This window comes from Lepidochelys kempii, chromosome 1 (genome assembly GCF_965140285.1).
Source record: "Lepidochelys kempii isolate rLepKem1 chromosome 1, rLepKem1.hap1, whole genome shotgun sequence".
Lineage (NCBI taxonomy): Eukaryota > Metazoa > Chordata > Testudines > Cheloniidae > Lepidochelys > Lepidochelys kempii.
Genome location: NC_136380.1, coordinates 208,414,110 through 208,441,184, shown reverse-complemented (window position 1 = coordinate 208,441,184; position 27,075 = coordinate 208,414,110). Strand labels below are relative to the sequence as shown.

The window sequence follows — 27,075 nt, the reverse complement described above, 5'->3', positions numbered from 1 at the left end:
ATCTGAAAGAAGAGAGACTGACGTATAATACAAGTAAATTACCTTTAGTCAGGTTTGCATATTTTGAAAATGTGCCTTGCCACAAATATCAGACTTTCCCAAAACACCCTCCTGTGCCCAAAAAGTACAGGTGGGAAGTTTTAGATGGAAAACAGGGTGTGGGCTTTTTTTACAAAGTATGCGTGTGCTGGGAGGAGAGATGGTGGGGAATTGAATTAGAAACTCTCATCTTATCCTAGCTATTTGTCTTGTTGAACATTGGCAGTTCATGTTGCTTGTACTGTCTGTAGAATTTCTCATTTTGTTTATAATGCTTGCAAGTTCAAAACATTCCAACAAGCCTAAATTAAAATGTTCCAGTGTCCTAGTAACCACTGATGAATAATGAAACAAACATGAGGAGGTTTCTAGATCAACCATTTTTGACAGATGTTTTGGGTTGGAAAAAAGAAAAGAAGTTCAGACTTTTTAAAAAATAAAAACACTAACTTTTCAAAGTCCTATTATTCAAAAATGACTTGCCTTACTAATCTTGAAGTATCCTGTCATAAAGACAAATAATATCAAAAGTGATTGGTGATTTTGGGTGTCTAACTTGAGACACTTTAAAGAACTTTAAGTTTCAGAACGTGTGTGCTTAGCACTGATGTAAAACCAGGTTCAAGATGTCTCAAGTTTGGGAACTTAAAACAGCCTTGTAAAATCATTATAATAATTACTATAATTATTTTTTATTTTTTTTAATTTGTGACCCAAAAATTTTTGACTGGCTCATCTTACATACAAAATGGGTGCACCAAACTGGTCAGAGCAAAGAAAACTGAATGTATTCATTCTCCCCAGTATGGGAAAAAGAACCAAAATCAACAAAACACATCAGAGGTTACCATAAATAACTTTATAAGGCTCTCAGCCAAAGATAACATTAGACTAACTTGCCAGCTGTGAGCCAGAGCTTCTCTGACTAGCCCCCTTTCTCCTCAAGTTTCATTTTTTTTTTTAATCCTGTCTCCTATGTTTCTGGTTCCTATTTGCTAACTTGTTGCACCCATGACTCCAGCAGGGTTTAGCTAATCTGACTGTTCCAGTCATCAGTAGCCCATCAGCCACTCAGATTAGCTTTTTACATACACCCAGAGTGTGCATTTGGTTTTCTGGAAGGGAAAGAAAGATCTATCTTTCACACTATATTCATATAGCATACACTCATATTAATACCATTCAGAACAGGGAAACCCAGTACAGGAAAGATAGATGAATCTCAAATGGTTAAAGTCACTTAACTTTATACACCGTCTCTTGACAGACAAAACTATCAAAATTTCATCCAAGAAAAAGAGACCATTTTTGTTTTGCCCAAGAAAAAATTAAATGAAGAGTCAGTTTTAAAAATCTGTTGTATCATTTTTGTGAAGCCTAGCATAAACAGAAGAATATGGCCAAGCCAGCTAATGCCAAGTGAAGCTTGAGTTGGCCTCAGGTTGGAATTGGTTATCTGGCCCCAGGTGATGTCAGTCTCATGGTGATGGCAAATCCCGTCTCAGTTGTTTTACTCTTTCCACTGTATCATTCAGTGTTTAGTAAAATCCACAGCAAAACACATCAGAAGCTTTCACCCTCCAACTTACAGCTTCATTCAAATGTACTTTTGGCCTTTATGTGGTCTAGTGGCATCATATTGCTTCCACCTGTGGAATCAGAGTTCAGGTCTTGAGGTCTTCTCCCGCCCCCGCCCACCCCCCCGGGACAGCAAACAGTAGGAGTACTGTGGAATGACATTGAATTCTGTAAGGAGGCTTGTTCTGCCTTCCTTGGGTGGAGGGAGTGTGGTCACTTGTAGCAATCTACAGCTGCATGCAGTTACAGCTGCACCAATTAAAACCTGCACATTTGATATGAGGGAGAGAATACAGTGCCTTCTATTACAGAAAAAGAACATTGGCCTAAATCTAAAAAAATCTAAATTTCCTCCTTAGGTGCCTTGATTCACCTTTAGGCTTCACTGACATTCTCACAACTCAGCTGCTGCCTAAGTCCCCTAAGTGACTAAATTTCTGCCAGTAGGCATGCGTAAAGCCACCTAAGTCCTGACACTTCCCCAGAGCTAATGAGCTTCTCAGAGCCCTGAAGCAGGATTGTCAAAATAGGCGTTCCCACTATCTGTCTCACCTGAGGTTCAATCCCATGGACATCCTCAGAGCATACCTACAGGATGGGGCATGGCACACAGTGGATGGCTACATATGTGAACATGCATCCAGAATACCCAATAGCCCAATGGTTAGGGCACTCACCTGGGATGTGGGCAACCCAGTTTCAAATGCCTGCTCTAATGAATATTCATTATTTCTAATACTGCAATGCCTAGACTACCTAATGCTAAGCACTGTACAAACAGAACGAAAATGGAACAGCTCAGACAGGAAAGATTGAAAAAGGGACTTACAAAGAATAGCATATAACCCAGTGGTGAGGGCCCTCACATGGGATGTGGGAGACCTGTTGGAGCTGTTCAAGTTCTTGCTAAACAGGCAGAGAAGAGACTTGAATCCAGGTCTCTCACATCCTAGGTGAGCACCCTGGCTATTGGGCGGATTTTTTCTGGTATTTCATCTGCTAGGGCATGGGCTGCCTAAATGGCTGAGCTGGCTCAGGCACCTAACTCCAGGAGGTGATTCACAACTTGAGAATCCTGAACAGAGATAGGCACCCCACTTCACCCTGTCAGTCAGGTGCCTAGAGGCCTAGATGAATGGGAGTTAAGTGCTTAAATACCTTTGAGGTTCTAGGTCTAAGTCCTGCACCATTCCTCTACATTTCACTCCTATCTGCCTTAGGTCCCCATTTAGCTTGCTGGCTTCTGAGTATCCTTCCTCGGATGCCTGATTCTCCCCATGCATTATAGGGAAAGCCTGGGAGCCTAACTAGGTCTACGAATTAGGCATTCCCTTCGTAGTTTTGTGCATTTAGCCCATAGACACATGCCATATATCTAAAGAAGAATTGGCTTTAACTGACATTATTAGTACCATTTTAATCTTCTGTAGAACTCTAGCCACTATAGGCAGTGTTACACATATACACCATTCAATATGTAACAGAACGTGATGTGATAGTTGGGAGAATAAAAAGGAAAGATGAGGGAGATCTTGAAAAAAATTCTTCATCTTCATCACCTCCAAGAAGAAGCCCTGTTTTCTTAGACTGACATTACAAATTAGCATTTTGAATTAATAAGGGGAAACATTTTTAAAGGATGGTAGGTTTGTTGCTTAGAGAGTTGCTATTTGGTGGTTGAGTTCCACTGTGCTGTTTTGTGTATAAACTTGATCCATCATATCTGTTTCTCTTTTCTCATAGCTTGCATTTGGAACTGTGCTATTTGAAAGCATTGCTTGTTTGATGTATGACTGTCTGGACTGGAAAAGACAACATCAGCACTACTTGGAAAACACCAAGTTTATTAATGTCCCTGTAATAACAAAGAACAAACAGGTACAGCCTTCTGCAACTTACGAAGGGACGCTTTGCTATAGGTCATGGTTATGCGGCGTAATTAGGTACTAATTTAAGTGAAACTGCATGTTTTAACTACTGCACTCAAAAAACTCAAACCCAGGCCATTTACTACCTATGTGACCTTGTGTAAATTAGAATCAGGCCCTTTGTCTTAAGTGTTAAATCCTCAAAAATTGAAAACAAACAAACCAAAAACAAAACAAAAAACCACCACCAGCTTGAAAATCAGAAAAAGAAAACTTTTAAAAATCGCACAGAAATAAAGTTAGTTTAATATGGCAATAAACATTTCTTCAGTTGGCATAAGAAACTACATTACATTGGCTCTGAAGTTCAGATCCTACAACTTCTTGTGCCTGGGCAGACTGCTGCGCGCATACAGAACTCAGTGGGGTCTCACACATGTGCAGCAGTCTACCCATATCCAAGAAGCTGAGGTATCAAGGCCTTGATTCTAATCAACTACCTCCAAAATCTAATAAGGAATGTGTTAGATGAATATCAGAGGTGAACTGCCTTCTCTGCTTTTAATTTGAGACATCAAGAAAGCCTTCCTGTCACCAGAATAAAAAAGAATATTGCTTGTGATATTTCATCTAGGTTTGGGAGGGAAAAGGCCAGAGGTGGAAAAACCAACAGCAGCAAATTCTGCCTTGAGTAAAAGCCATTTCTTCTGTCTAATATATAGTATATGGAGCTTTAAATTGGTTCTGAAATATAAACAGTAAAAAAGTTATTTTAAATACTAGTTCCACATTTTCCAGACAAACTTCATTACATATTCTCAGTCATAAGTAGATGTAAATATTATAATTACCGTTCCAGCAGAAAAGCCAGTTTTATATGAAGATATAGGCCTCTATCCTGAAAGTACTGTATGTGAGCCTCCCTCTGCACTTGCACATACCTCCACTGGCTTCAATGGGATTGTGACGGGGTGGGGGTATTCCATCCAGTGTGGTGTGAGTGCACCCCATGAATAAGTGCCAGACTGCCCTTGGCCTCAGGACAGTAAGACCTAATGATCAGAGCCAAAGGAGTTGTCCCTCCTCTCAGGTCTGTCAGGCCTAGTGGCCGGAGTCAATAACCACGCCCTGGCTCTCAGGCCTAGCAGCCCTTCAGGGAAGTGGGCCGCCACCTGGGGGTGGCTGACGGCCCAGGCCCTCCCTGCTCCACCGTGTCCTGGCTCAGGTCCCTAACAGTGGCATAGTGTTCCACCACTGAGCCAGTGGGGCTCCAATGGAAACGTGCCAGCTTTCCACAGGACTATAGCTAGTCCCCCCCAGGCCACTTCCTACCATGTCTCCTGGAGCTGCGGTCGAGGCATCATCAGGGTCCCCAGGCCTCTTGGTGCATGGGGTTCCTAGCAATGCTGATCCCCCTCGGGCGTCCGCATGTACTTGGGCATCTGCCTGGTCTCAGCACCTCCAGCTTTCGCAGTCAGAGGGTCCAGCTGCTCCCGGGCTGACGCCAGCAAGGAGTGTTCTTCCTCTTCAGCTGTCAGCCCAGGCTGAGCTGGGCTGCTCCCTTTTATATGAGTGCTGCACCTAGAGCATGCCCCATGGGGATGTGGTTTGCTCAGCCCACAGCGAGGAGTTAACCGTCCCCGTCCAGTGTGGGGGATTCTGCATGCCCAGGGGTCAACTTGCACAGAGTAACTTGCCAGATCAGTTCATTTACAAAATAATATCTAAATATTCAAAAATGTCCACTACTTTTCGATGTTTTTACCTAGAAAGCAATATGCACCTGAAAATGAATTTAGAAACTGTCTGCTAATTATAGGTTGGTCACATAGCAATGTCTTTATTTAATGTTGCCCAACACTCCTTTATAAGATCCTGTTTTTCAGTTTCTTTTGACTTTGCCAAACTACCATTGGGTTGAAATTTCCCATGCTTAGGGGGTCTGCCTCAGACTGAATTTTTTGGAAAATGTCAGCAAAGATGGTTCAGCCATTTCTCAGAATGAGGCTGGGGTCTTTCTTTTTTCATTAAGATTTTTATTATTTTTTACTTTACAAACATTACAATATGAAAAATAAGAAAATTATACGGTAGGAACCTCAAAGATACAGACACCAGAGTTACAGATTTACCAGTCAACTGGACACCATGTGGAACCAGTAATCAATCAGGAAGCAGCGGAGGAAAAAAACAGCAAATACTGTACTGCCTCTGGCATAGGTGCCAACTCCGTGGGTGCTCCAGGGCTGGAGCACCCACAGAAAAAAATTAGTGGGTGCTTAGCACCCACCGGCAGCCAGCTCCTCCCTCCTCCCACCCAGTGCCTCCTCCCTGCCGATCTACTCCTCTCTGTCCCTCCCAGCGCCTCCTGCCTGCCATGATCAGCTGTTCCGCACCGTGCAGGAGGTGCTGGGAAGGAGTGGGAGGAGCGGGGATGGGGCGCACTCTGGGGAGGGGGCAGAACTGAGTGAGAAGAGGCAAGGTGGGGGAGGAGCGGGGGTGGGAAGAGATGGGGTGGGAGCTTGGGGGAAGGAGTAGAGAGGGAGGCAGGGCAGGGGTGGGAGCTTGGGGAAAAGGGTGGTGTGAAACCGGGAGCGGAGCCATGGGGAGCCCTGGAACTCCCAGCAAGGCTGAAACCAGGAGCGGAGCTGCGGGGCTGAAGCTCCAAGCCCCAGCGCTCCCCCTAGGTCTAAAGCCCTGAGCCCTGGTGCTCCCACAGAACAGAAGCCCTGAGCCCCCCACCTGGAGCCCTAGCGCCCTGAAGGTCAGAAACCCCAACCCCCACCCAGAGCCCTGACCTCCCCCACCCTGCGGCTGCAGCCCCAGACCCTGATGGCTGAAGTCCATAATGTCTTGTTCAGAGTTATGGAACATTTCAGACTTACATTCCTGCGGTGTCCATAACTCTGAGGTTCTACTGTAAAGTCAATTGTCATCTGTAACATACAGCATAGTTTTAACATAGAAACACAATAAACATTTTAACAGCCTTAATATTAAACCATAAAAACAAATCAATACTTTACAACTAACAGGGAAACAACACTGTCAAGGCAGAGAGAGGCAGTGTGAAAGCAGGGGGGAAAAGAAAGGGGAGGGGAAAGAGCCAGTGGGGAGGAAGAAGGGGAAAGAGGTATAGACAAGCCATGGGGCACTTAGGTGTCCCTTAGTCATGTTTCTAAAAGTGGAGCCCAGATTTCTTCAAACTCAGGTAGTTGATCTCTGCAGCAGCAGGTGACTGTTTCTTTGGCTGCTAGGTCAGAGATGTCAGAAAACTATTGTTCTATTCTGTGCATTGATTTTTGCCCATGTTACAATTTTTATTTAATTACAGTCATTTCGTTGGGAAGCTCTAGAACCTTCATGCTTTGGAGAGGGACTCATAATTGGCAGGGTGTTGTGCCAGTGTCAGGGATGTGCTTTTTGCCATCCTTGTGAAAATTAGCTCAAATTTGGCTAACTTATGACCCTCTGAAGATTGTAGTTTGTACGTGACTTGTTAGAGTTAGACAGCTAATTCTTCAAGGATTCCATCTACACTATGCATGCTTCAGCCTGGAGTTGCTCCTCCTTGTAGCCAGGAACTGCTGTGGTACCAGCCCAGGAACTGAGATCTGAGAAAAGGAGGACTTGTGGCACCTTAGAGACTAACAAATTTATTAGAGCATAAACTTTCGTGATGCATCCGATGAAGTGAGCTGTAGCTCACAAAAGCTGATGCTCTAATAAATTTGTTAGTCTCTAAGGTGCCACAAGTACTCCTTTTCTTTTTACCGATACAGACTAACACATCTGCTACTCTGTAACCTGAGATCTGAGAGAATGTCTCTCCTGTGCTCTCAATGCTCCCCCTGCTGGCACCCAGGAAACAAGGCAGAAGAAGTGAGCTGATTGGAATGTAGGGGAGTGCTGAGCTTTGGGGATAGGGTGGAGGGTGGTAGGCATAGGTGCCAACTCCGTGGGTGCTCCAGGGCCAGAGCACCCATGGAAAAAAACTACTGGATGCTTAACACCCACCGGCAGCCAGCTTCTCCCTTCCCCCTCAAGTGCCTCCTGCATGCCATGATCAGCTGTTCCACAGCATGCAGGAGGTGCTGGGAGGGAGGGAGGGAGAGGAGCTGAGACAGGGCACTCTCGGATGTGGGGGCAGAACTGGGCAGGAAGAGAAGGGGCAGGGGCAGAGCGGGGGCGGAAAGAGGCAGGTGGGGACTTGAGGGACGGGGTTGGGTTAGGGCAGGGCCTGGGGCAGAGCGGGGGATTGAGCACCCCCAGGCCTGGAGGAAGTCAGTGCCTGTGGTGGTAGGGCAGGGACAACAAGCCCAAAGGGATTGTGCAGGACTTGATGAGGAACCAAGGGTTGGGGTGGAGAACTGGGCCACGTAGATGGTGGAGAGGAAACTGGAACTGGGACTGGGACATGGAGCAGAGAGGGGAGTCAAGTATGTATATGGTGGGAGGAACTGGGTTTGGGAAAAGCACCAGATGGAGAGCCAAAGGCAGAAGGGGTCAGGCTCTCTGTGTGGAGTGTGTGGGGGAGCAGCAGGAGGGGATATTTGCAGTAGGACAAACGAGCCTACAAACTAGTTCTGTCCAGCAGGCCAAAGCCCAGGACAACAAAACATGAACTCTGGCAATTTAAAAAGGGTTTTTCTCTTATGCGAGAGAGATGTTGTTCAGAGGGACCAGCCATCTGTTGGAGTGTCTGAAGAAGTTAGACATGCCTGGTTATCATCAAAGGATGGTAAGCTTTTAGAAAGATCATACATCTAGACTCATTGTTTTAAAATCCTTTTTCTCTAAATGCTTTATTCCTACTGGTAAAGTAAGCAATACTTTGGTTTTTAAAGGCTGTTTTGCTACTGTGTTAATCACTAATCACAGACTCCCAAAGGGAAGAACTGCAGGTGTCCAAACTCAGTCACACTTCCTGGGTAAGAACCGTTGGCACACAGGGTATTAGCCCAGAGCCTGGTCTGAGTGGGAGAATTGTAGAATTCTATCTTAGGAGAGGAAAATGGCCAAACACCCGTGAGGGTGGACTTGTTGGGGTGGTTCCCTCAATCTTTTCTGTTAAAGTTGTTCCACCTTAGGTAAGTAATTAAAAAATCACTGGAGCTCGGGGACTGGATGCTGGGTCTCTCATTTCCCAGGTGGGTGTCCTAACCACTGAGCAATAGAGTCCTTCTCACTTTCTCTCTCTGGCTTGGATTTAGGCACCTACTTTCATGAGAGGGACACAGTTCAGGACACCTGTGTCATCATCATTTCTCACTTGCTAGCTGAGGCAGCTCCCTGCCTAGTGTGCTGGCTTTTGTGGATCTCATTCTAAGGTGCCTGTCTCTCCCAATTCAGTGTGTAGGGAGCCCAGGCAACTGATTTAGGCTTTGTGGATCCCAGTGTTCTTCCACTGATTCTCTAGCTGCCTAAAAGTTAAGTGTTGCAACTCCAAGAATTGATCCCTTTATGGATCTGGGCCTCAGTGTTCAGAAGTAGAAAACCTAACCTGTCTACATCTTTCTGTGTTTGTTTGATCCATGTTTTTGTTCCTTTAGGCACATCCAGCTTCTCCCACTATCCCTTCAAAGAAGAAAGTACAAACAGAAGAAATTCTAGTACCAGCAATTCTACCACAGGGTATGTGTGAAGGATTAAAATGCTAGAATGAATATCTAATTCCATGAGCAATTTTCTCTCTTGTAATCCATGCTCCTGTTTACACAGTCTTGAAGTTAATTGTGCAACAAACTAAAAGATTGAAATTGATGTTATACAAGTACTTCCTGGGGCAAATAAATTAGCTAAGTTGCAATACACTGCAATTGCAGTGGTAGCGATTTTTTCTTCAGAGAATGGCTTTATTGGTTTGAATATCCATACCATGCTACCTAGCAAGGGCACTAAGAACCCTGGGATATACCCCCAGAACCAACCATGTCTGACTCATGTAGCGGTATAGTGTGGACACACGAGCATGACCTAAGAAAGAATGGGTCTGCAGGCATTGGACCCACAGAGGGGGGTTTACTGTGCAGTGTAGACATGCTCAAGGGAATGGTTTGAACTAAGCTGGAGTGATGCTGATGTTTGATGTAATAATGCAGTGAGGGTACAACAGCTTGAGTTACAACAGCTAGTCTAATCACTCTGTGCTGCTAATCCAACTCTGTGTTACCATTCAAATCACTCTGTGTAACTCCAGTGTTGCTCTGAAGTGTGGTCACTCTCCATCAAGCTAGGCTAGCTCAAGTGCAGATGCAGCGTTTCTCAAATGCCGCACCGTGGCTGCATGAGGCCACCAGTGGATTTTTTTCTGGCCACGACATCCTCCAAAGCATGGGCAGAGATTCGGGGTGGGGGAAGCAGTGGCTCCTCCCTGCAGTGCCCAGCTGTTGCTCCTGAATAGCTGTTACCCAAGGCAGCAAGATGTGCCGTGTTCGTGTCTGTGCTGGCACTGCCAGCAGGAATCAGTGCCTTGCACCACACAGCCTCCTGAGGGGCTCCGGGCAGTGCCTCTGAAGACACGTGGCACCGATGTGCTCAGAGCTGAAGGCAGCTCTTGTCAGTGGAGGTAGGTGCAATGTTCAGCCACTCAGAGCTCCTTGGGCAGCTCCCCTATTCCTGCCTGGTCAAGGCACGGGGAGCCTGGGACTCTGCAGGCAGCTGGTGAGTTCCTGACCCACCTTCCCTGGAGCAACCTCTCACTAAAGGGCTAGGGGAGGCATGGAGAGAGACTGGTTTGACAACGTGGCCACCAGCAAGAGTTGGTGGCCACACTCTTGAGGCTACCAGAAATTTGTTGTGAGAACCCCAAGTTCTAGTTAATTGTTGCAGTGAACACAAACCCTAAGCATCTGTAGAATGCTGTAGCCCAGCGCCTTTCAGCAGGATTTTCCCTGCAATTACAGCTCCTCGTGGAAAAAATAGTATGAGATCACATAATTAAAGATGGTATTATAGTGCATATGCACAAGGAGGCTCAATTAAGGTTGTATGGGCAGCCTTAATTCTATCATTTCCTATTTTTGAGTGCTTGATTTTGCAAACTTTATTTTCTTTCAATATACCTTTTTCTGTGTAATTATTTATTAGCTTAGATTTGATGCTTCGGTGTAACAACCATGGCTGCTGTGAATAAATTTATATGACTGGTGTATTGGTTGGCTGCACAGTGGTTATACTTGGTAGTTTTAATTTATTTTATTTATTTATATCATTGTGTTGTCTAAATACATTATAAACATTACAAAGAACAACCATTGCCAACAATCTGCACAAATCACACTATTGACACAGTCCTTGGACCAGGCCCTCAGCTGATGTAAACTGATATATATACCACCATTGAGGGGATAAATGTCCTTTAACTAAGCCAGTGCTGATAAATATGTATTGCACTACTTCCTAAAAATCACTAGTTTATGCTCCAGAACACAATGGGTAGCAAATTTCAGAGCCTGTATGTTTCACTGACAATGTTCTGCTACCTGTGGAGTTCAGTCCTGGGGATATCAGCAAGAGATTCTGGTTGAATACAAATGATACACTGGTGCATAGGAAAAATATAGTGGAGCTACACCAGCAGTGCAGCAATACTGGGAGATTAGGGTAAGATTTTCAAAAGCAATCAGTGTTTTCCTAACTCTATTCCCATTGAAGTTAATGGTAAAACTTCCATTGATTTCAGTGAGAACAGAGCTAGGCCAATACTCACCTCTCTGGAAAATATCACCCTTAAAGAACAATTTAAATGTGGACACAGTCAGAGATAGTCAATTCTTAGACCTTTCAAGGCCTTTGAGAGAGTAACAGGCACCTTGAATCATACCTGGAAATGTATAGGAAGCCAGTGCAAAGTATGGAGTTTAGGAATTACTGTCCACCGGTCACAGTTAGGAGTTAGGAACAGGCTAATCTGCACTAGTGGCAACTTCTGAATGGTCTTAAAAAGTAGTCTTATGTAGGGCACATTACAATCCAGTTTGGAAGTAACAAAGTCATGATAACTGTGACCAGATTCCTTCAGAGAGGAAAGTTTCCAATAAAGATGAAAAAGTCGTTGTGGACCATTGCAGTTTTCATTGTTTCACTGTCAGAAATTGATAAGGAAATTAAAAGTTAACATTCTCACATCCACACTGTTCTTCTGTTATACTAACGATAGAATTTTTCATGACATGATCATGCAGTCTTGAATAACATGACACTTTGGTATCTAATCCAATTCAGCTATAAAATGTGATTTAATATTCTCTGTCAGTCCATTAAAGACTGGTAGGGATGGTTAAGTGCCTTAATTGAATTTAATACATTACCAATCTTTTGGCCTTGATGTTTGTTTATTTGTTTTAAATACCTCAGAACTGGTCTTGGAATTGATCTAGTCCAGCATATGGTTGTTACCTCATTAAGAACTTTGAGATCTACTGATGAAAAACACTATATAAGAGTTAGGTATAATCATTATTGTTGTATTAAAATAAAAAAATACCTTTAAATTATCTTCTGGATATAATGGGGGGAAACTGCCCTTTTTAACCATAGATACATATTACACACAAAAAAACTATGTTAAAATACATTATTAAGGTTGCAAAGTCAGGCACTCAGAAGTTGGGAAATGTCAGAATTAAGGATGTCTGTGCAACCTTAATTTGGTCCCCTTGTGCATTATAATGACACAGCATCGCATCTGTTTAAAGGCTGACCTTTCTAAGACCTCTAAAATGGACAAGTTTATTTAGTTTTCTTTGAAATATGGTGTGCCTCACGAGAGGCTGGAGTAGGGTTAGTGATCAAATTTGGAGTGATTTGAGCTTGGTGTTCTGGAGAGATAAATCACCCTCAAAATAGCCATTTAAAAAAAAGGTTTTGTAGGTGGGTTTGTGTGTGTGTGTGTTTGTTTGTTTTTGCAGAAAGCTAGAGATCAAACCACTGATGAGCTGCAGGCCAAAATGGTCTTAACCTGTCAAGTTTTACCCCAGGTAGTGCATGGCATCCAGTAAATCTTTGGGGGACCTAAATTGACAACAGTATTTTAGAATATGTACAGTTTTACATATTCTTTTATTGGCATGTGCCAATAAAAAAATGTCTAGAGGGTTTCCACTCCTGCCATTTTATATGCTACAAACTTGACTCTTATAAGTGCTCTAAAATCTGAATGGTTACTTGTATTGCTTTGAAATTAGGCAAACCTCATGGAGGTTGGGGGTTGGACTGATGATCCAAATTTAGGGGAATTTGACCAAGGAATTCCCGAGTTACATGGCCCCCTCCCTCACAAAATGATGTTTTCTTTTGGCTGCCTTGTGCTGTTAAATTGAAAGGTACTAATGACGGGATGAATCACAGACCTCTTTATGGCTGTGAACTTACCCTTTGATTAACATAACTAAGGATAAACTAATGACGAGCCCCCAGTTCAGGCCGAAGGAGTCTTGAATTCCATGGCTGCAGGTTGCTACAATTTGTGAGTCATGGGAGGCAATTTCACTTTGAGGGAAATGTAGTCAAAGTCTTTTGGGGGGAAATTAAACCTGTGACTGCTTCCTGGTAGGGAAGGTGCATTAGATAGCACAGAAGTGGGGGAATAGGGAGGGAGGCATTTAGGACTTCAGCGAGGGGTTATTGGGAGAGGTAAAAATGGGGATGGATGGTAGGGGAGGGGAGAGAGACTGGGAGTTCATGTGAGGGAGGTATGGCTCCCCCAGCTCTGCCAGCCCATTCCAACTCTCATACACTCCACCATTCTGCCAGGCACCCCAACTTTCCTGCACTCAACCATTCTGCAGCCCCAACTCTGCCAGTGCATCCCAGCCACCCTGCACCCCAAATTACCTGCACCTCACTGTTCTTCCAGTGCACCCCAATCCCCTTCATCCCCAGCTCTGCCTGTGCACCCCAGATACCTTGCACCCTTGCCTGCTTGCACCACACAGCTCTGCCAATGCACCCTAACACTGCATGAAAGCTGTTAATAAGTGTTGGAAGAACATTAATTGGGACATTGGAGGGTTCATAGCTCACTGGAAAATGTGCACTGTATGGCATAGAAACATTACAACCTCTGTCATTTCAGTGTTTCTTGAAGATGGGGTACATGTATTGGACAGGTTCAGAGGATCTTTCCCTCAAAGATAAAACTGTCAGGATCTTGGAACAGAAATCCTATCTGTAATTTCTCTTGCTGGCCTACCACAAACTCCACTCTCCAACCACTGTGCAACACAACCAGGAACACTGTTCCATTGTAATGTAATTGTCCTTTGCTCCAGGCACTTCATGTGAGTTGGATTATAGGAATGGGAAGTAATGGCTATAGACATGTTTAAATATCAGGGAGTGAAGACTTCAGGGCGATGCAATGGGGAGTCTTAGGTACATTAGTGGGGAGTGTCCACACTGGAAAGGGGAATGAGTCAGTGGCATGGCTGGAGAAGTGTGCCAATGCAGTGCTGGTGAAGCGCAACTGATGGGAGGGGGCAGGCTGGCTCAGTATGCTAAATGATGGGCATGATATATATATAACTGTCTAAACGATTACTAACCCCTATCACAGTATATCTTTTCCTGTTCAAAAAACTAGGAAGTTTAATGGCAAAAAACTATATTGATGCAGAATTAAGATTGCTTGTTGGTATATCACCCCCTTGCAGAACACTGAGTTGAGCAAAACTCAAACTACTTCCTTGGTAGTGCCCCTGTGGGTGTTTCACTTCAGGTACCTATGTGCCCCATGTGCCTTTGCTTGGAGATTTTTGGTAGCAGTGCCAGTTCAGCCCCTACATGCGTCCTACACATCCTCATGCCCCATACCAAGAATATGTAGGGCTGTATGAGCGAACCACCCTCCGTTTCTTCTCAGCCGCCTCGGCCTGAGACAGAGTGTGTTGCCTGCCTGCTTCTGTCATTCAAGTTTAGCTTCTACTTCTAAATTTAGTTAGTGCAGTTATTTACATCTTTATTTTATATGTTTTATTTTGTGTGATAGGCTTGTTTTATACTTCTTTCCCCTCAAGAGTGGCCCACTCTCGAGATCCCCCCTAAGCTGGGGTATGCAAGGATCTGCAGGATTCAAGCATTGCCTCACCTGCCTGCACTCTAGCCTGCTCAGTGGCGGGCATTCCTGGTTTCCTGGTGTATTCACTGTTTGAAGGATACGCATATTCCTAAAAAGTGTACATCTGTTCAGCATTTAAAAGTAGAGCTAGGAAGAACCGGGAGATAAGACTCAAGGTCCTGATGATGGAACATTTCCTTCATCTGGCCTTGGATCCAGGCCAGGAGACCCCCCCCTTGTATATCAGCCTCTGAGTGAGCATAGTGCCTCATCAACATCTGCATCGCATTCATCTAGACCTTCATAGAATCCCATGCACCGCTACAGGCTGGGGACCGACTGGCTAAGCAGTAGTTCTTCAGAAAAGGACCTGGGGATTACAGTGGATGAGAAGCTGGATATGAGTCAGCAGTGTGCCCTTGTTGCCAAGAAGACTAACGGCATATTGGGCTGCATTAGTAGGAGCATTGCCAGCAGATCGAGGGAAGTGATTATTTCCCTCTATTCGGCACTGGTGAGGCTACATCTGGAGTATTGCGTCCAATTTTGGGCCTTCCACGACAGAAAGGATGTGGACAATGTCCAGCAGAAGGCAATGAAAATGATCAGGGGGCTGGGGCACATGACTTACGAGGAGAGGCAGAGGGAACTGGGCTTGTTTAGTCTGCAGAAGAGAAGAGTAAGGGGGGATTTGATAGCAACCTTCAACTACCTGAAGGGGGGTTCCAAAGAGGATGGAGCTCAGCCGTTCTCAATGGTGGCAGGTGACAGAACAAGGAGCAATGGTCTCAAGTTGCAGTGGGGGTAGTCTAGGTTGGATATTAGGAAAAACTATTTCACTAGGAGAGTGGTGAAGCACTGGAATGGGTTACCTCGGGAGGTGGTGGAATCTCCATCCTTAGGGTTTTTAAGGCCCAGCTTGACAAAACCCTAGCTGGGATGATTTAGTTGGTGTTGGTCCTACTTTGAGCAGGGGGTTGGACTAGATGACCTCCTGAGGTCTCTTCCAACCCTAATCTTCTATGATTCTATGATTCATGGGAGAGATAATCAGAGGATACAGGAAAGACTCATAAGAAGAAGAAGAATTCTCCTCACAAAAAGCCTATTTCAAAAAAGCCTCCTTCTCAAGAGAAGATGGAGTTGGAGACCTCAGATCCTGGTCTAGGTACTGCGAAGGCTCCAGGCTTTGCTGGTATCGTTTCTGCATTAGGGCTCTAAGCTCTTCTAAGGGTCGTGGTCCCAAACATGCCTCGGTACTGAAAACATCCTTGGTACTGCAAAAGCATGATCATGCTGTGAAAGAGTCTAAATGCTCTACCTCTAAGGCGGTATTACCTACAGCCCTTTTGCAATGTCTGGTAATTAAACAAATCACTCAGATTCTCTCAATACTGGCAAGGAAACTGGCATCAAACAGTTATCTTCTTTGGTACTGGTGACCTGCATCAGACAGGACCCACCCAAACAGACTGCCCTCAGTACCGACTGTGGAACCTTGCTCTGTTTCAGCTCAAATCCATCTAGTACCACAAGAATTTAGATACTCAAGAAACTTATTTGTCTCAGACAAATTGGAGTCTCCTCTTTTAATGGGTACTGAGATTGGCACAGTGACTGAGATTGGACCTTTCCCCAGTACCACTTGATTTTTTAGAAAACTCTGTGTTTGGCAGGGCCCCTTCTTTAGATGATGAGCTGTTCTCTTCAGATGCCCAAATCTCTGCACAGGGTTCCCCTACTTGCCAACAGAAGGCACCCTCACTGGCACCTTCATGGAAAGAGAGGAGCTGTAAGTGAGGCAATCTTGTGCCCCTTCTCATTGGTTTGAGCCACACTGGATGTCACCTCCTATGCCCTATAGACCTTCTCAATGGCCATATTGGGGTCCGTGGGCTGCCTATTGACAGCAGTTTTCTCAAACCCATAGTCTTTCTCAGGGGAACCACCTAGGGAGATAGTTCTGTTCTACTCGTTCATCTACTCATCCTCCAACCCTTCAATCACAGGAATCTTTTGAAGAACAAAGAGACTAAAACAGATAAGGAGGCTACTCCATGAACTAATATCTCCTCATCTTCTTCAGATGAGGAGGTTATGTCACCTCCACCTTGTCTAGCAGATTATTTTGAACCATTTCAAGAAGTAATTAAACATATTACAGATTCCTTACAGATCCCCCTAGAAGAGGCCCCAGAGTCACAGCATAATCTTCTAGATATCTTGCAATGGACACCCTCTGCTCAAGTGGCCTTATCAATAAATGAGGCCTTCTCAGATCCCTCCAAGACCATCTGGCAGACCCAGGCAATGATTCCACCAACATACAAATGTGCTGATAAAAAGTATTATGTCCCAGTCACAAATTCTGAATTTTTATTTTCACATCCTTCACCTACATTTCTAGCTGTGGAAGCTGTAAATGAATGTGGTTGACAGCACCACACTAAATCAGCATCTTACAATAAGGACCACAAATACTTTGACCTTTTTGGTTGTAAGAGCTACTCATCTGCAACCCTTCAGTTTATGATTGTAAATTACAAAGCTCTTATGACTAAATATAACCACACCAATTATTCTAAGTTCACCACCTTTATTGAGCACCTTCCAGCAGAACATTACAAGCAATTCCAGGCTATTATTACTGAAGATGAGCTACTGGCTAGAACCTCATCTCAGGCCTCCTTAAACCTAGTTGACATTGCGGCTTGTTCTGTTTCGACAGCAATCACCATCCATTGGGCATCTTGGCTTCAACTTTCTAGGTGCCCCAGACAGTTTCAAAGTACCTCCCTTTTGATGGATCAAAACTCTTAGCTGAATCCACTGATAAGTCACTGCACACCCTACAGGATTCCAAGGCCACCTTAAGATTCCTTGGGGTATATACACCTGCAAGTAACAAAAGTTTAGTAGATTCCATGTGGTGCAGAGATCCCATCCCATGTAGGGCTGGATTAACTCTCCTGTGAGCCCGGGGCTATTAGATTTTGTGGGGCCCCTGTATAAAAGTCTTTTTCCTAATTTAAAACAAAATTATCACAATCATGGCATCGAGGCTATTAGCACTACACTAAACTTGCCCTTTAATTAACATAAAGCCATTCTGTGGTTACATTTCAGTCTTAAAACATGTAGAATATAGTTAAGTTAATTCAAAATAGCCTACGTCTTATCTTAGAACAGCTGTTATATTAGTTTCTTTTTGGGAGGGAGTTTGGGTGCAGGAGGGGATTCTGTCCTGAGGCAGGGGGTTGGGATGCAGGATGAGGTGCGAGGTGTAGGCTCCGGCCGGGAGGCGCTTACCATAGGCCTACCATACCTGCATGCCGTGGCCCAATGCCACTCCCGGAAGCGGGAGGCTGCTGGCACGTCTCTGGGACCCCTTGCAGGGCAGGAGGAGGCTCCGCGCACTGCCCCTGCCTCCAGCACCCCCGCCCTGGAGCTCCCTTTGGCTGCTTCCTGACCAATGGGAGCTGCAGGGACGGTGCTGGGGGCAGGGGCAGCAAGCGGAGCTGCCTCCTGCCCTGCAAGGGGTCCCAGAGATGTGCCAGCAGCCGGCCGCTTCCGGGAGTGGCGTAGGGCCTCAGTATGCAGGCAGCCTGCCTGAGCCTTGCTGCACCAGGTCCCCCCTTAGCCCAGGGCCCTGGGCTACAGCCCCTAAAGCCCCTGCATTAATCCGGCCCTGATCCCATTCAGTTTTATGGATTTCAAAGATCTACTGAGCTGTCCAGAAAGAAGCAAATATTTCAAAGAAAGAGACCACCTAGTTCAACTACATCTACAATTCAACTATGCTTATCATCAAAATGGCAATTTTGATATATTGGTTGTGGGTCTGGAACAACACCACATCATGAATCTGTGACTACACCAATATACCCAGCTCCTCCCCTTCGGAGACTCTCTCTCCTATTTTCAATCTGCATGGGAACAAATTATATTAGGCAAATGGGTTTTGGGGTTTATAAAATCGGGTTACTACATCTATTTCTCCTCCTTCCCTCCACCCCACTTCCCTTCTCAATTCTGTTCAAGGACCCTCTTGCTGAGACAGGAAATCATCTCCTTTCTATGCCATAGACTCAGTTCCAGCTCGGATCAGGGGGAAGGGATTGTATTCCAAGTATTTTCTTGTTCCAAAAAAGAACCAGGGGTGGAAACCAATTCTAAATCTACATAATCATAAAAATTCAAATTCAGGATGGTGATTCTCGCAGCTATAATTCCATTGTTGAATTCGCGGGATTGGTTCTCAGCCCTCGAGCTTCAGAACACATACTTTCATCTTGCAATTTACCCGTCTCACAAGAGGTTTTTTAGTTCTTAGTTGGTCAGGATCATTTCCAGTATTGAGTGCTTCCTTTCAGCCTTTCCTCAACCTCAAAAATGTTCTCAAAGATGATGGCAGTAGTTGCCCACTGTATTCATCGACTGGGGAATGATAGTTTTTCCATATCTCAATGACTAGCTGCTCAAAGGGTTGATATTCAATATAAAGACAACAATGTGCCTGTTCCACAGGCTACATCTTCAGCTCAATATCAAAAAGTTCACAATACTAGCAAACTTCATTTCAAGAATTCAAATGAGTGCACAGACATGAACAAGAAATTGCGTTCAGTTGCTGAGTCACATGGTAGCTTGTACCTTTGTGACAAAACCTACCAGATTATGCCTTCACTGTTCCCAGGGATGGCTCAGGACAGTTTATACCCCAAACACAGTCTGAACAAGCTGGTATGTAGCCCTTGCCAGGTACACGACTCACTCAATTGGTGGAAGGACCCTCAGAACATCTCTGCAGGTGTCCTGTTCATTCTACCTCGCCCGATCATCACCATATCATTGAGTTGGAGGAGCGCTAAAGAATGCACACCATTTGAGGCAAATGGTCCATGCAAGAAGTTCTTTTACACATCAGTCTTCTTAAATGCGAGCAGTAAGGAATGCCTGCATTCACTTCCTCCCATTAATCAGGGGCAAAGCCGTCAAGGTCATGTCCTGCATGTTCTACATCAACCATCAGGGCTAAGTGGGGGTGGGATCCACTTCTCTTTGGGCAAAGCAATAAAGCTACATAACTTTGTAAGGATACAGCAAATCATATCCTTAGTTCAGCCACCTATCTTCCAGGGATATGACACACTATGGCCAATGATCTCAGCAGGCACTTCTCCCAAGATTATGAATGGAAGTTAGACGCACAGATTCTCTGTCATATGTTTCTGACTTGTGGGTTTCCATTCTTTTGTTGAAGGATTCACAGTGTTTGTTCATCCCTAAACAAGATTAATTAAAGGGCCCAAAACACCTTTTTCCTCAGATTAGGCAGCCCGGTCCAATACAAGATCTAAACTTGATACTTAATTTTCTTATGATGTCCCCCTTTTGAGCCAATGGCCACTTGTTCCCTTCACCTGTCCATGAACATGGCCCTCGTGGTGGCCATACCTTATGCTTGAAGAGTTGGAGAACTGTGGGTTTTAATGGCAGATCCTCCTTTCACAATATTCTCCAAGGACAAAGTTTCACTACAGCCACATCCTAAGTTCCCATCTAAAGTGACTTCTGAATTTCACATCAACCAAATCAACCATCTCCCTGTTCTTTTCCCAGAGCCACATCAGTCCAAGGAAGATGCTGCCTTCCATACTTGGACATTAGGAAGGCATTAGCCTTTGGACCAAACCATTTACAAAATCTCCCAGACAATTTGTTTTGACCACAGACAGATCCAAGGGGTCCACAGTCTCCATCCAGAGTCTCTTGAGGTGGATCTCAGGATGTATTATCTCATGTTATGAGTCTGCCAATATTCAGCTTCCTCCTAGAGTGCTATCTCATTCTGTGAGGTCTCTATCTACCTCTGTGGTGTTACTTAAACATGCTTCCATTCTTGAGATTTGCAATGCTGTGACGTTGACTTTGATGCAAACCCTTTCCAAACATTATATGGTGGCTCATTCTTCTAGATCTGATGCTGCCCTGGACAATCCAGTTTTGTCTTCAGTATTAGAGTCAGCTCTGAAGCTCCCTCCTTCTGGTGAGGATACTGCTTGGAAGTCACCTGAAGTGAAGCACCCAGCGGGAGACTACTCGAAGAAGAAGGAGAGATTACTCATCTTGTTTAGTAATTAGAGTTATTCAAGATGTGTCTCTCTACAGGTGCTCCACTATCTGCCTTCCTTCCCCTGTGCTTCAGAGTTTCCTTTGAGAGGCTGTGTGGTAGAGAGGAAGGTGAGGGCGGTCTCTTTGCACAGCCCTATATATCCTCAGTATGGGGCACAAGAAAGTGTAGGGCTCATGCATGGGCTGAATAGGCATTGCTACCAAAAATCTCTGATTAAAGGCACATGGGACATATATACACCTGAAGCAGAGCACCCTTAGGGACACACATCTCCAAGAACTTTTGTTATTGCACAAGGTGAGTAAAATGCAGAGTTAAGATTGCCTGGGCAACCTTAACTTTGTGTTCTTTTAGCAATGCCCCAATACACTCTGTTAACACACATATGATTATGCCGCCATCCCCAGAGTTGCTTAAATGTACCAGCTCTTCACCTCCTTTTAAAATCCATTCACTCTTACCCACAGGATTCCATCTTGCACTATTAAAGGACAAAAAGGAGAAGAAAAAAAAAGATTGCCCACACCACCTCTCTCTTTTTGAGCAATGCTTCAATATATACATAGCACATACTCACACTGCACCTTGGCACTAAAAGATTCAGGAGGTTCCATATCCTGCCATACACTCACACACTTGGCCAACTCCCAAGAAAGGATACCACGTGTACAATTTTAGAACCACTTTACAGCCTTTTACAGACCCTTACCCTTATTTGAGCTGGGAGGTGTGATTTCCAGATCTCATAGACGGATCCACTCTAGGTCTGCTCAAACTAGCACACTAAAAATATCAGTGTAGCTGGAGTAACACTTGTGTTGGCTTGGGCTAGCTGTCCGAGTATGTACCCAGAGGGTCCAGGCGGATTTGTACTCAGGCAGCTAGCCTGAGCCACCGCCCCTGCTGCTCTGGCTACCCTGCTATTTTTAGCATGTTAGCTCCAGCTGAGATACTGCAGGTACATCAACGGAAGCTGGGAATCACATCTCCAAGCTCAAATGTAGATGTACCATTACTCACAGAATGCCATCTCAACCTACACTTTCACCTAACCATTATTAAAGTATTAGAATCGTCTAATATTCCACCTCATTGCCAGCAATATCCTTTGTAATAAAAGCTCCGTGGCCTGCTACAGACATAATGTACATAGTTCAGCATAGAAATTATACATATTGCAAACAGAAGGTACACTTACACCTCTTCCCTTTCCTCTCATACATGAGAGGGTGCAAAACATAGATCTCATATTATAGTCACAACTCTGTCACACACCTCAAAATAATCCACAGATCTCCCAAACATCTCTCTACCGCCTCCACCAGTCAGTACAGCTGCACTTGACACCAGCCACACTCACTGTACCTGGGGTGCATGAAGATAATAAATGCTTACACTACTCATAGACTCAGGATCTTTAAGTCCAGAGGGGGCCATCATCATCATCATCTAGTCTGACTTCCTGCACTTCTCAGGCCACTTACCCACTCCTGTAATAGGCCCGTAAACTCTCTCTGAGTACTGAAGTCCTCAAATCTTTATTTAAAGACTTCAAGTTACAGAGAATCCACCATTTACTCTAGTTCAAACCAGAAAGTGACCTGTGTCCCATGCTGCAGACAAAGGTGAAAAGCCACCAGAGTCTCTGCCCATTTGACCTGGGGAAAAATTTCTTCCTGATCCCAAATATGGTGATCAATTAGATCCTGAGTATGTGGGCAAGATCCACCAGCCAGACACTTGGGAAAGAATTCACTGTAGTAGGTCAGAGCCCTTCCCATTGAGTGCCCCATCTCCAGCCGTTGGAGATATTTACTAATAGCAGCTGTGGATGATCCATATGCCATTGTTGGCAACCTCATCATACCATCCCCTCCATAAACTTATCAAGCTCAGTCATGAAACAAGTTACATTTTTTGCCCCCACTGCTCCCCTTGGAAGACTGTTTCAGAAATTCACTTTTCTAGTGGTTAGAAACCTTCATCTAATTTCAAGCCTAAACTTGTTGATAGCGACTTTATATCCATTTGTTCTTGTGCCAACATTGGCCCTTAACTTAAATAATTCTTATCCCTCCTTGGTATTTGTCCCTCTGATGTATTTATAGAGAGCAATCATATGTCCCCTCAGCCTTGTTAAGCTAAACAAGCCAAGGTCCTTAAGTCTCCTCTCCTGAGACATTTCTCTGATCCTCCTAGTATCATTCTCTGTACTTGTTCCAGTTTGAATTCATCTTTCTTAAACATGGGAGACCAGAATTGCACACAATATTCCAGATGTTGTTCATCCCTAAGTGCATGACTTTGCACTATTAAATTTCATTCCATTTCTATTATTCCACCTTTCAAGGTTGTCCAAATTTCCTTGTATGATATTCCCAGGCCTCCTCCATATTGGCAATACCTCCCAATTTTGTGTCATCCATACATTTTATTAGCAATCTCCCACTTTTTGTGCCAAGGTCATTAATGAAAATATTAAATAAGATTGGTCCAAAAATTGATCCTTGAGGAACTCCACTAATAACCTCCCTCCAGCCTGACAGTTCATCTTTCAGCATGACCCCTTGTATCTCTCCTTTAACCAGTTCCTTGCCCACCTTTCGATTCTCGTATTAATCCCCATCTTCTCAAGTTCAACTAATAATTTCCCATGTGGAACTGCCTCATACTGAAATACAAGTGGATTAGATCTACTGCATTTCCTTTGTCTAAAAAATCATTTGTCTTCTCAAAAAAAGAGATCAAGTTGGTCTGACACGATCTACCTTTTGTAAAACCGTGATGTTTTTTATTCCAAGTATCGTCTTCCTCTTTAATTACTCTGTCTTTGAAAATTTGTTCTAAGACCTGGCATTCGATTGGTCAAATTAATGGGCCTGTAGTTTCCCAGATGGCTTCCCCCCCCCCTTTCTTAAAAGTAGGTACTATATTTGCAATTCTCCAGTCACAGGGTATGATCCCTGATTTTATGGAGTCATTAAAAATCCTTGCTATTCAGCTTGCAATTTCATGTGCCAGGTCCTTTATTATTCTTTAATGGAGATAATCCACACACACCCCTTTGGTCCCATTAAGTTGTTTGAGTTTGGCTTCCACCTTGGATGAGGTAATTTGTGCTTCCATATCCTTGTTTCCATTAGCTATGCCACTGCTCCCAAGCTCCTCATTATCCTTACTAAAAACTGGTGCAAAATATTTGTTTAAATGTTGGGCCATATCTAGGTTATCTTTAACCTCCACCCCATCCTCAATGCTTCATGGTCGGGCTTCTTTCCTTGTTTTTTTTTTTTCTTTATATGGGCCTTTTACTATTGGTTTTAATTTCCTTTGGAAGGTCCAGTTCTGCTTGTCTTTTGGCAGTTCTCACTTTATCCCTACACTTTTTGACTTCCAAGAGGTAGCTTTCCTTGCTGATCCTTCCCTTCTTCCATTCCTTGTAGGCTTTTTGCCTTCCCTTAATAACCTGTTTGAGATGCTTGTCATTCCAGTTTGGCCTCCAACACTTCCCTACTCATTTTCCCCGTTGCTTGGGATACTGCCTCCAGATCATTTCTGCAACTCTGCTCTCATATCCCTGCTCACTACTGACAATGTCCTTTGTAGTAAAACCCCTGTGCCATGCTAATTATATAACATACAGAATTCTGCATTGAAATTATGTGTACTGGGTCCCGAAGAGACACATGCAGCTCTTCCCTTTGCTTGCATAATATCAGAAGGTGCAAAACATAGATTTCATTATCTCATAATCACAGCTCTGTTGCGCACACCTCAAAGTAATCCACACATGTCCTCATGTGATATGAGGACATGTCAACAAACACACCTTCACCAAGCTCAACTATTGCTCTATCATTTAGTGTAGGTTCACCTAACACACTGACTGCATTGGGAGCATATGCAAATAATTTCCATTGGCTACTGCCAGCACGAGGGAAACAGGGAAGATGGGGTAAGCAATCTTTTTAATCTCCTTCTTTGCCTTTTAATAGTGTTAGGTAGAATCCTGTGGGTGAGAAGGAATGGATTGTGAAAAGAAGTAAAGAGCTTGTATATTTCAGCAACTGTGGGGTTGCCAGAGAGAAAGTATGTGTGTTAATGGGGCATATTGGGGCACTGCTGAAAGAAGGCATAGTTAAGATTGCATGGGCAATCTTAACGGTGCATTTCCTTGTTTTCAGAAGTTTGAGTTTTGATCAACTCAACATTTTGCAAAGGAGCGACATACCACCAAGCAGCCTTAACTCTGTGTTTACATAGTTTTTTGCTATTGATTATACATTATGATACAATCTTTACGTACATGGTCACATATTATTTTCCCCAGGATCCCTGACTTATTCAGTGCACAAGATGGAGGGTGTCACTAAATGAGCAGCTATGCAATATTTTGTGTTATCTTCAATTTGTGACCCCATGCCTTATTTACTGCACGCTGTTCAAAATCCTGATCATTTTCTGATGGGATTTTCTATGGTGCTATAGTGTCTGAGTGTTTCACAAACATTAATTGATTTATTTTCACAATACCATGTGAGGTGTGGGGGTGGTATTATCCCTACTTTATAGATGTGGAGTTGAAGCACAGAGGGATTAAGGTCAAATATGTCTACTGAGTAAAGAACAGCACTTATTTGCACTGCCCCAGAAGCAGACCAGGGATTAAATAGTTATTCAGAGTCACAAATCAGTACCTTCTTATCCTTTGTTTCAAGGGTGAGTAAGTTGCCCCAGTCCTATATCTGATGCAGGTTTCTTTTGGTTGAACTGTGGTGACTGGTGTACTGGAAGTAGGGAGCAAAGCCTCTACACCAGTGTGTGCAGGTGGGGCAGTAGCAACTTCACAGCAACTGTTCTCCACCCTGCATGCAAACTGAAAATGTAGTTGCCCACAGAGAGGACGAATACCATACACATCCTTACTGCCCTGCACGGGTACAGAAGGCAGCTTGTGACTGAGTCCGTAGCACATAGGATTTTCTTGCATCGTGTGTGCTTGTAATTGAGTTTTAAGACTGCTTCTCAAGTAAGATTGTAGAAAATTAGCTGAACCATGAACTAGTGATTTATATTTATGCTGCATTTTTTAAAAATAAGTTTAGAGACACACGGCTGCATTTTATATAGGCTAATATGTGATATGTCACTGTGGAACCTTAACTCTGAATCGCCTAAATTTTGCATATAATCCTTCTTTTATTATTAAAATACTTGTATTTTATTAAAAATAAATGAAGATATGGGAAGGAGATATGTCAAGAGTAGAAGTTCACTGCTGTGCAGACTAAGCAGTAGAGGCTTTAAGAATTAGGTCCTTTCCTTATATTTTCTTACAACACTGCCGCAGCCCTAATTCAGAAACATAGGAGAGATTCAAGGAGTTAAATTAGGAAATTTTTACTAACCATATCTACTAGAGTCAAAGGAAAACCAACAGATCCAGCTAGATAGTCTCAATATGTTATTTCTGCTTTCTACAATAGAGGAAGAAGTTTCTTTTCTGCCTCCTTATGTGGACATGAGGTATTACAATGATTTGCTAAGTCAGATTCCTGAAGAATTCATTTCTGTTCCTTTAATAATGAACTGCATGTTGGAACAGGTGAGTGTATTTTCATATTAATTCATACCCATCAGTCAGGCTAAGCACTGTGATAGTGAATTGATCAGTGAGAGACAAATCAATCAGGTTCATCCCAAAATAAGAGAACGTACATAGCTGCACTACCCACTGAGGATCAGTAGGAAGGACTTGTGACTCAGAGAGGATCCCCTGCTTTGCCTTGCTTTATGGAGGGGAGGAGTTAGGTTTTTTCATTCCTTTTCAGGGTGCAGCTCACTCCCACTATGTGCTCGGCAATCTATTCCAAGGCTCCTGCTACTACTCCCCAGTCCTCTATGTCCACTCCTCATCCAGTTTCTCACAGAGAAGAGTATTAGGGTAGGGAGTTCCTGCCTTTTTTGCCACTTTCTAAGAGGGTCTTTGCTCCTCCTTCCTCCCTTGCATGGTTGAGTAAGGGCTAGGGTTAATCTAGCCTACGATAACTGCTAGCGAGTGTTTTCTCTCAGAGTTGTCAAAACTAAGCATATAATACAAGTGCAAAATGAAAATGATCACTGATACTATATGCTTGTCAACTTTTCTCAGTGTGGGACAGGAGGTCCTCCATAAGAATGACCCTTTGCACATGGGTCCCAGAACTGGTTTGTAGCACTTTAGCTTTTAGGGAGTGTTTCCAGACAACCTACAATGGATCTTCAGTCCGCAGCTTTGAGGACAAAACTCAGACCTGCCCATTACTGGCTCATCGATATTTCTCCCAATGAAGAGACGACCGGTTTTGTTCTTTTTCCACAGCAACAAACAAGGTGTACAGTCCTCCTTGCTGCAG

The 27,075-nt window shown here is 43.9% G+C and overlaps 1 protein-coding gene across 4 annotated transcripts in view; it reads left to right on the top strand.

Moving 5' to 3' along the window:
• Nucleotides 1-27,075, top strand: part of SPAG17 (sperm associated antigen 17) — a 307,861-nt gene that overhangs the window by 108,374 nt on the left and 172,412 nt on the right. For all 4 annotated transcript variants that reach the window (XM_073310300.1, XM_073310290.1, XM_073310281.1 and 1 more), the window contains exons 8-10: nucleotides 3,361-3,495; nucleotides 9,038-9,119; nucleotides 26,167-26,285. In XM_073310300.1, coding sequence (XP_073166401.1) covers nucleotides 3,361-3,495; nucleotides 9,038-9,119; nucleotides 26,167-26,285 — 336 coding nt within the window. The remainder of the gene's footprint in view (nucleotides 1-3,360; nucleotides 3,496-9,037; nucleotides 9,120-26,166; nucleotides 26,286-27,075) is intronic.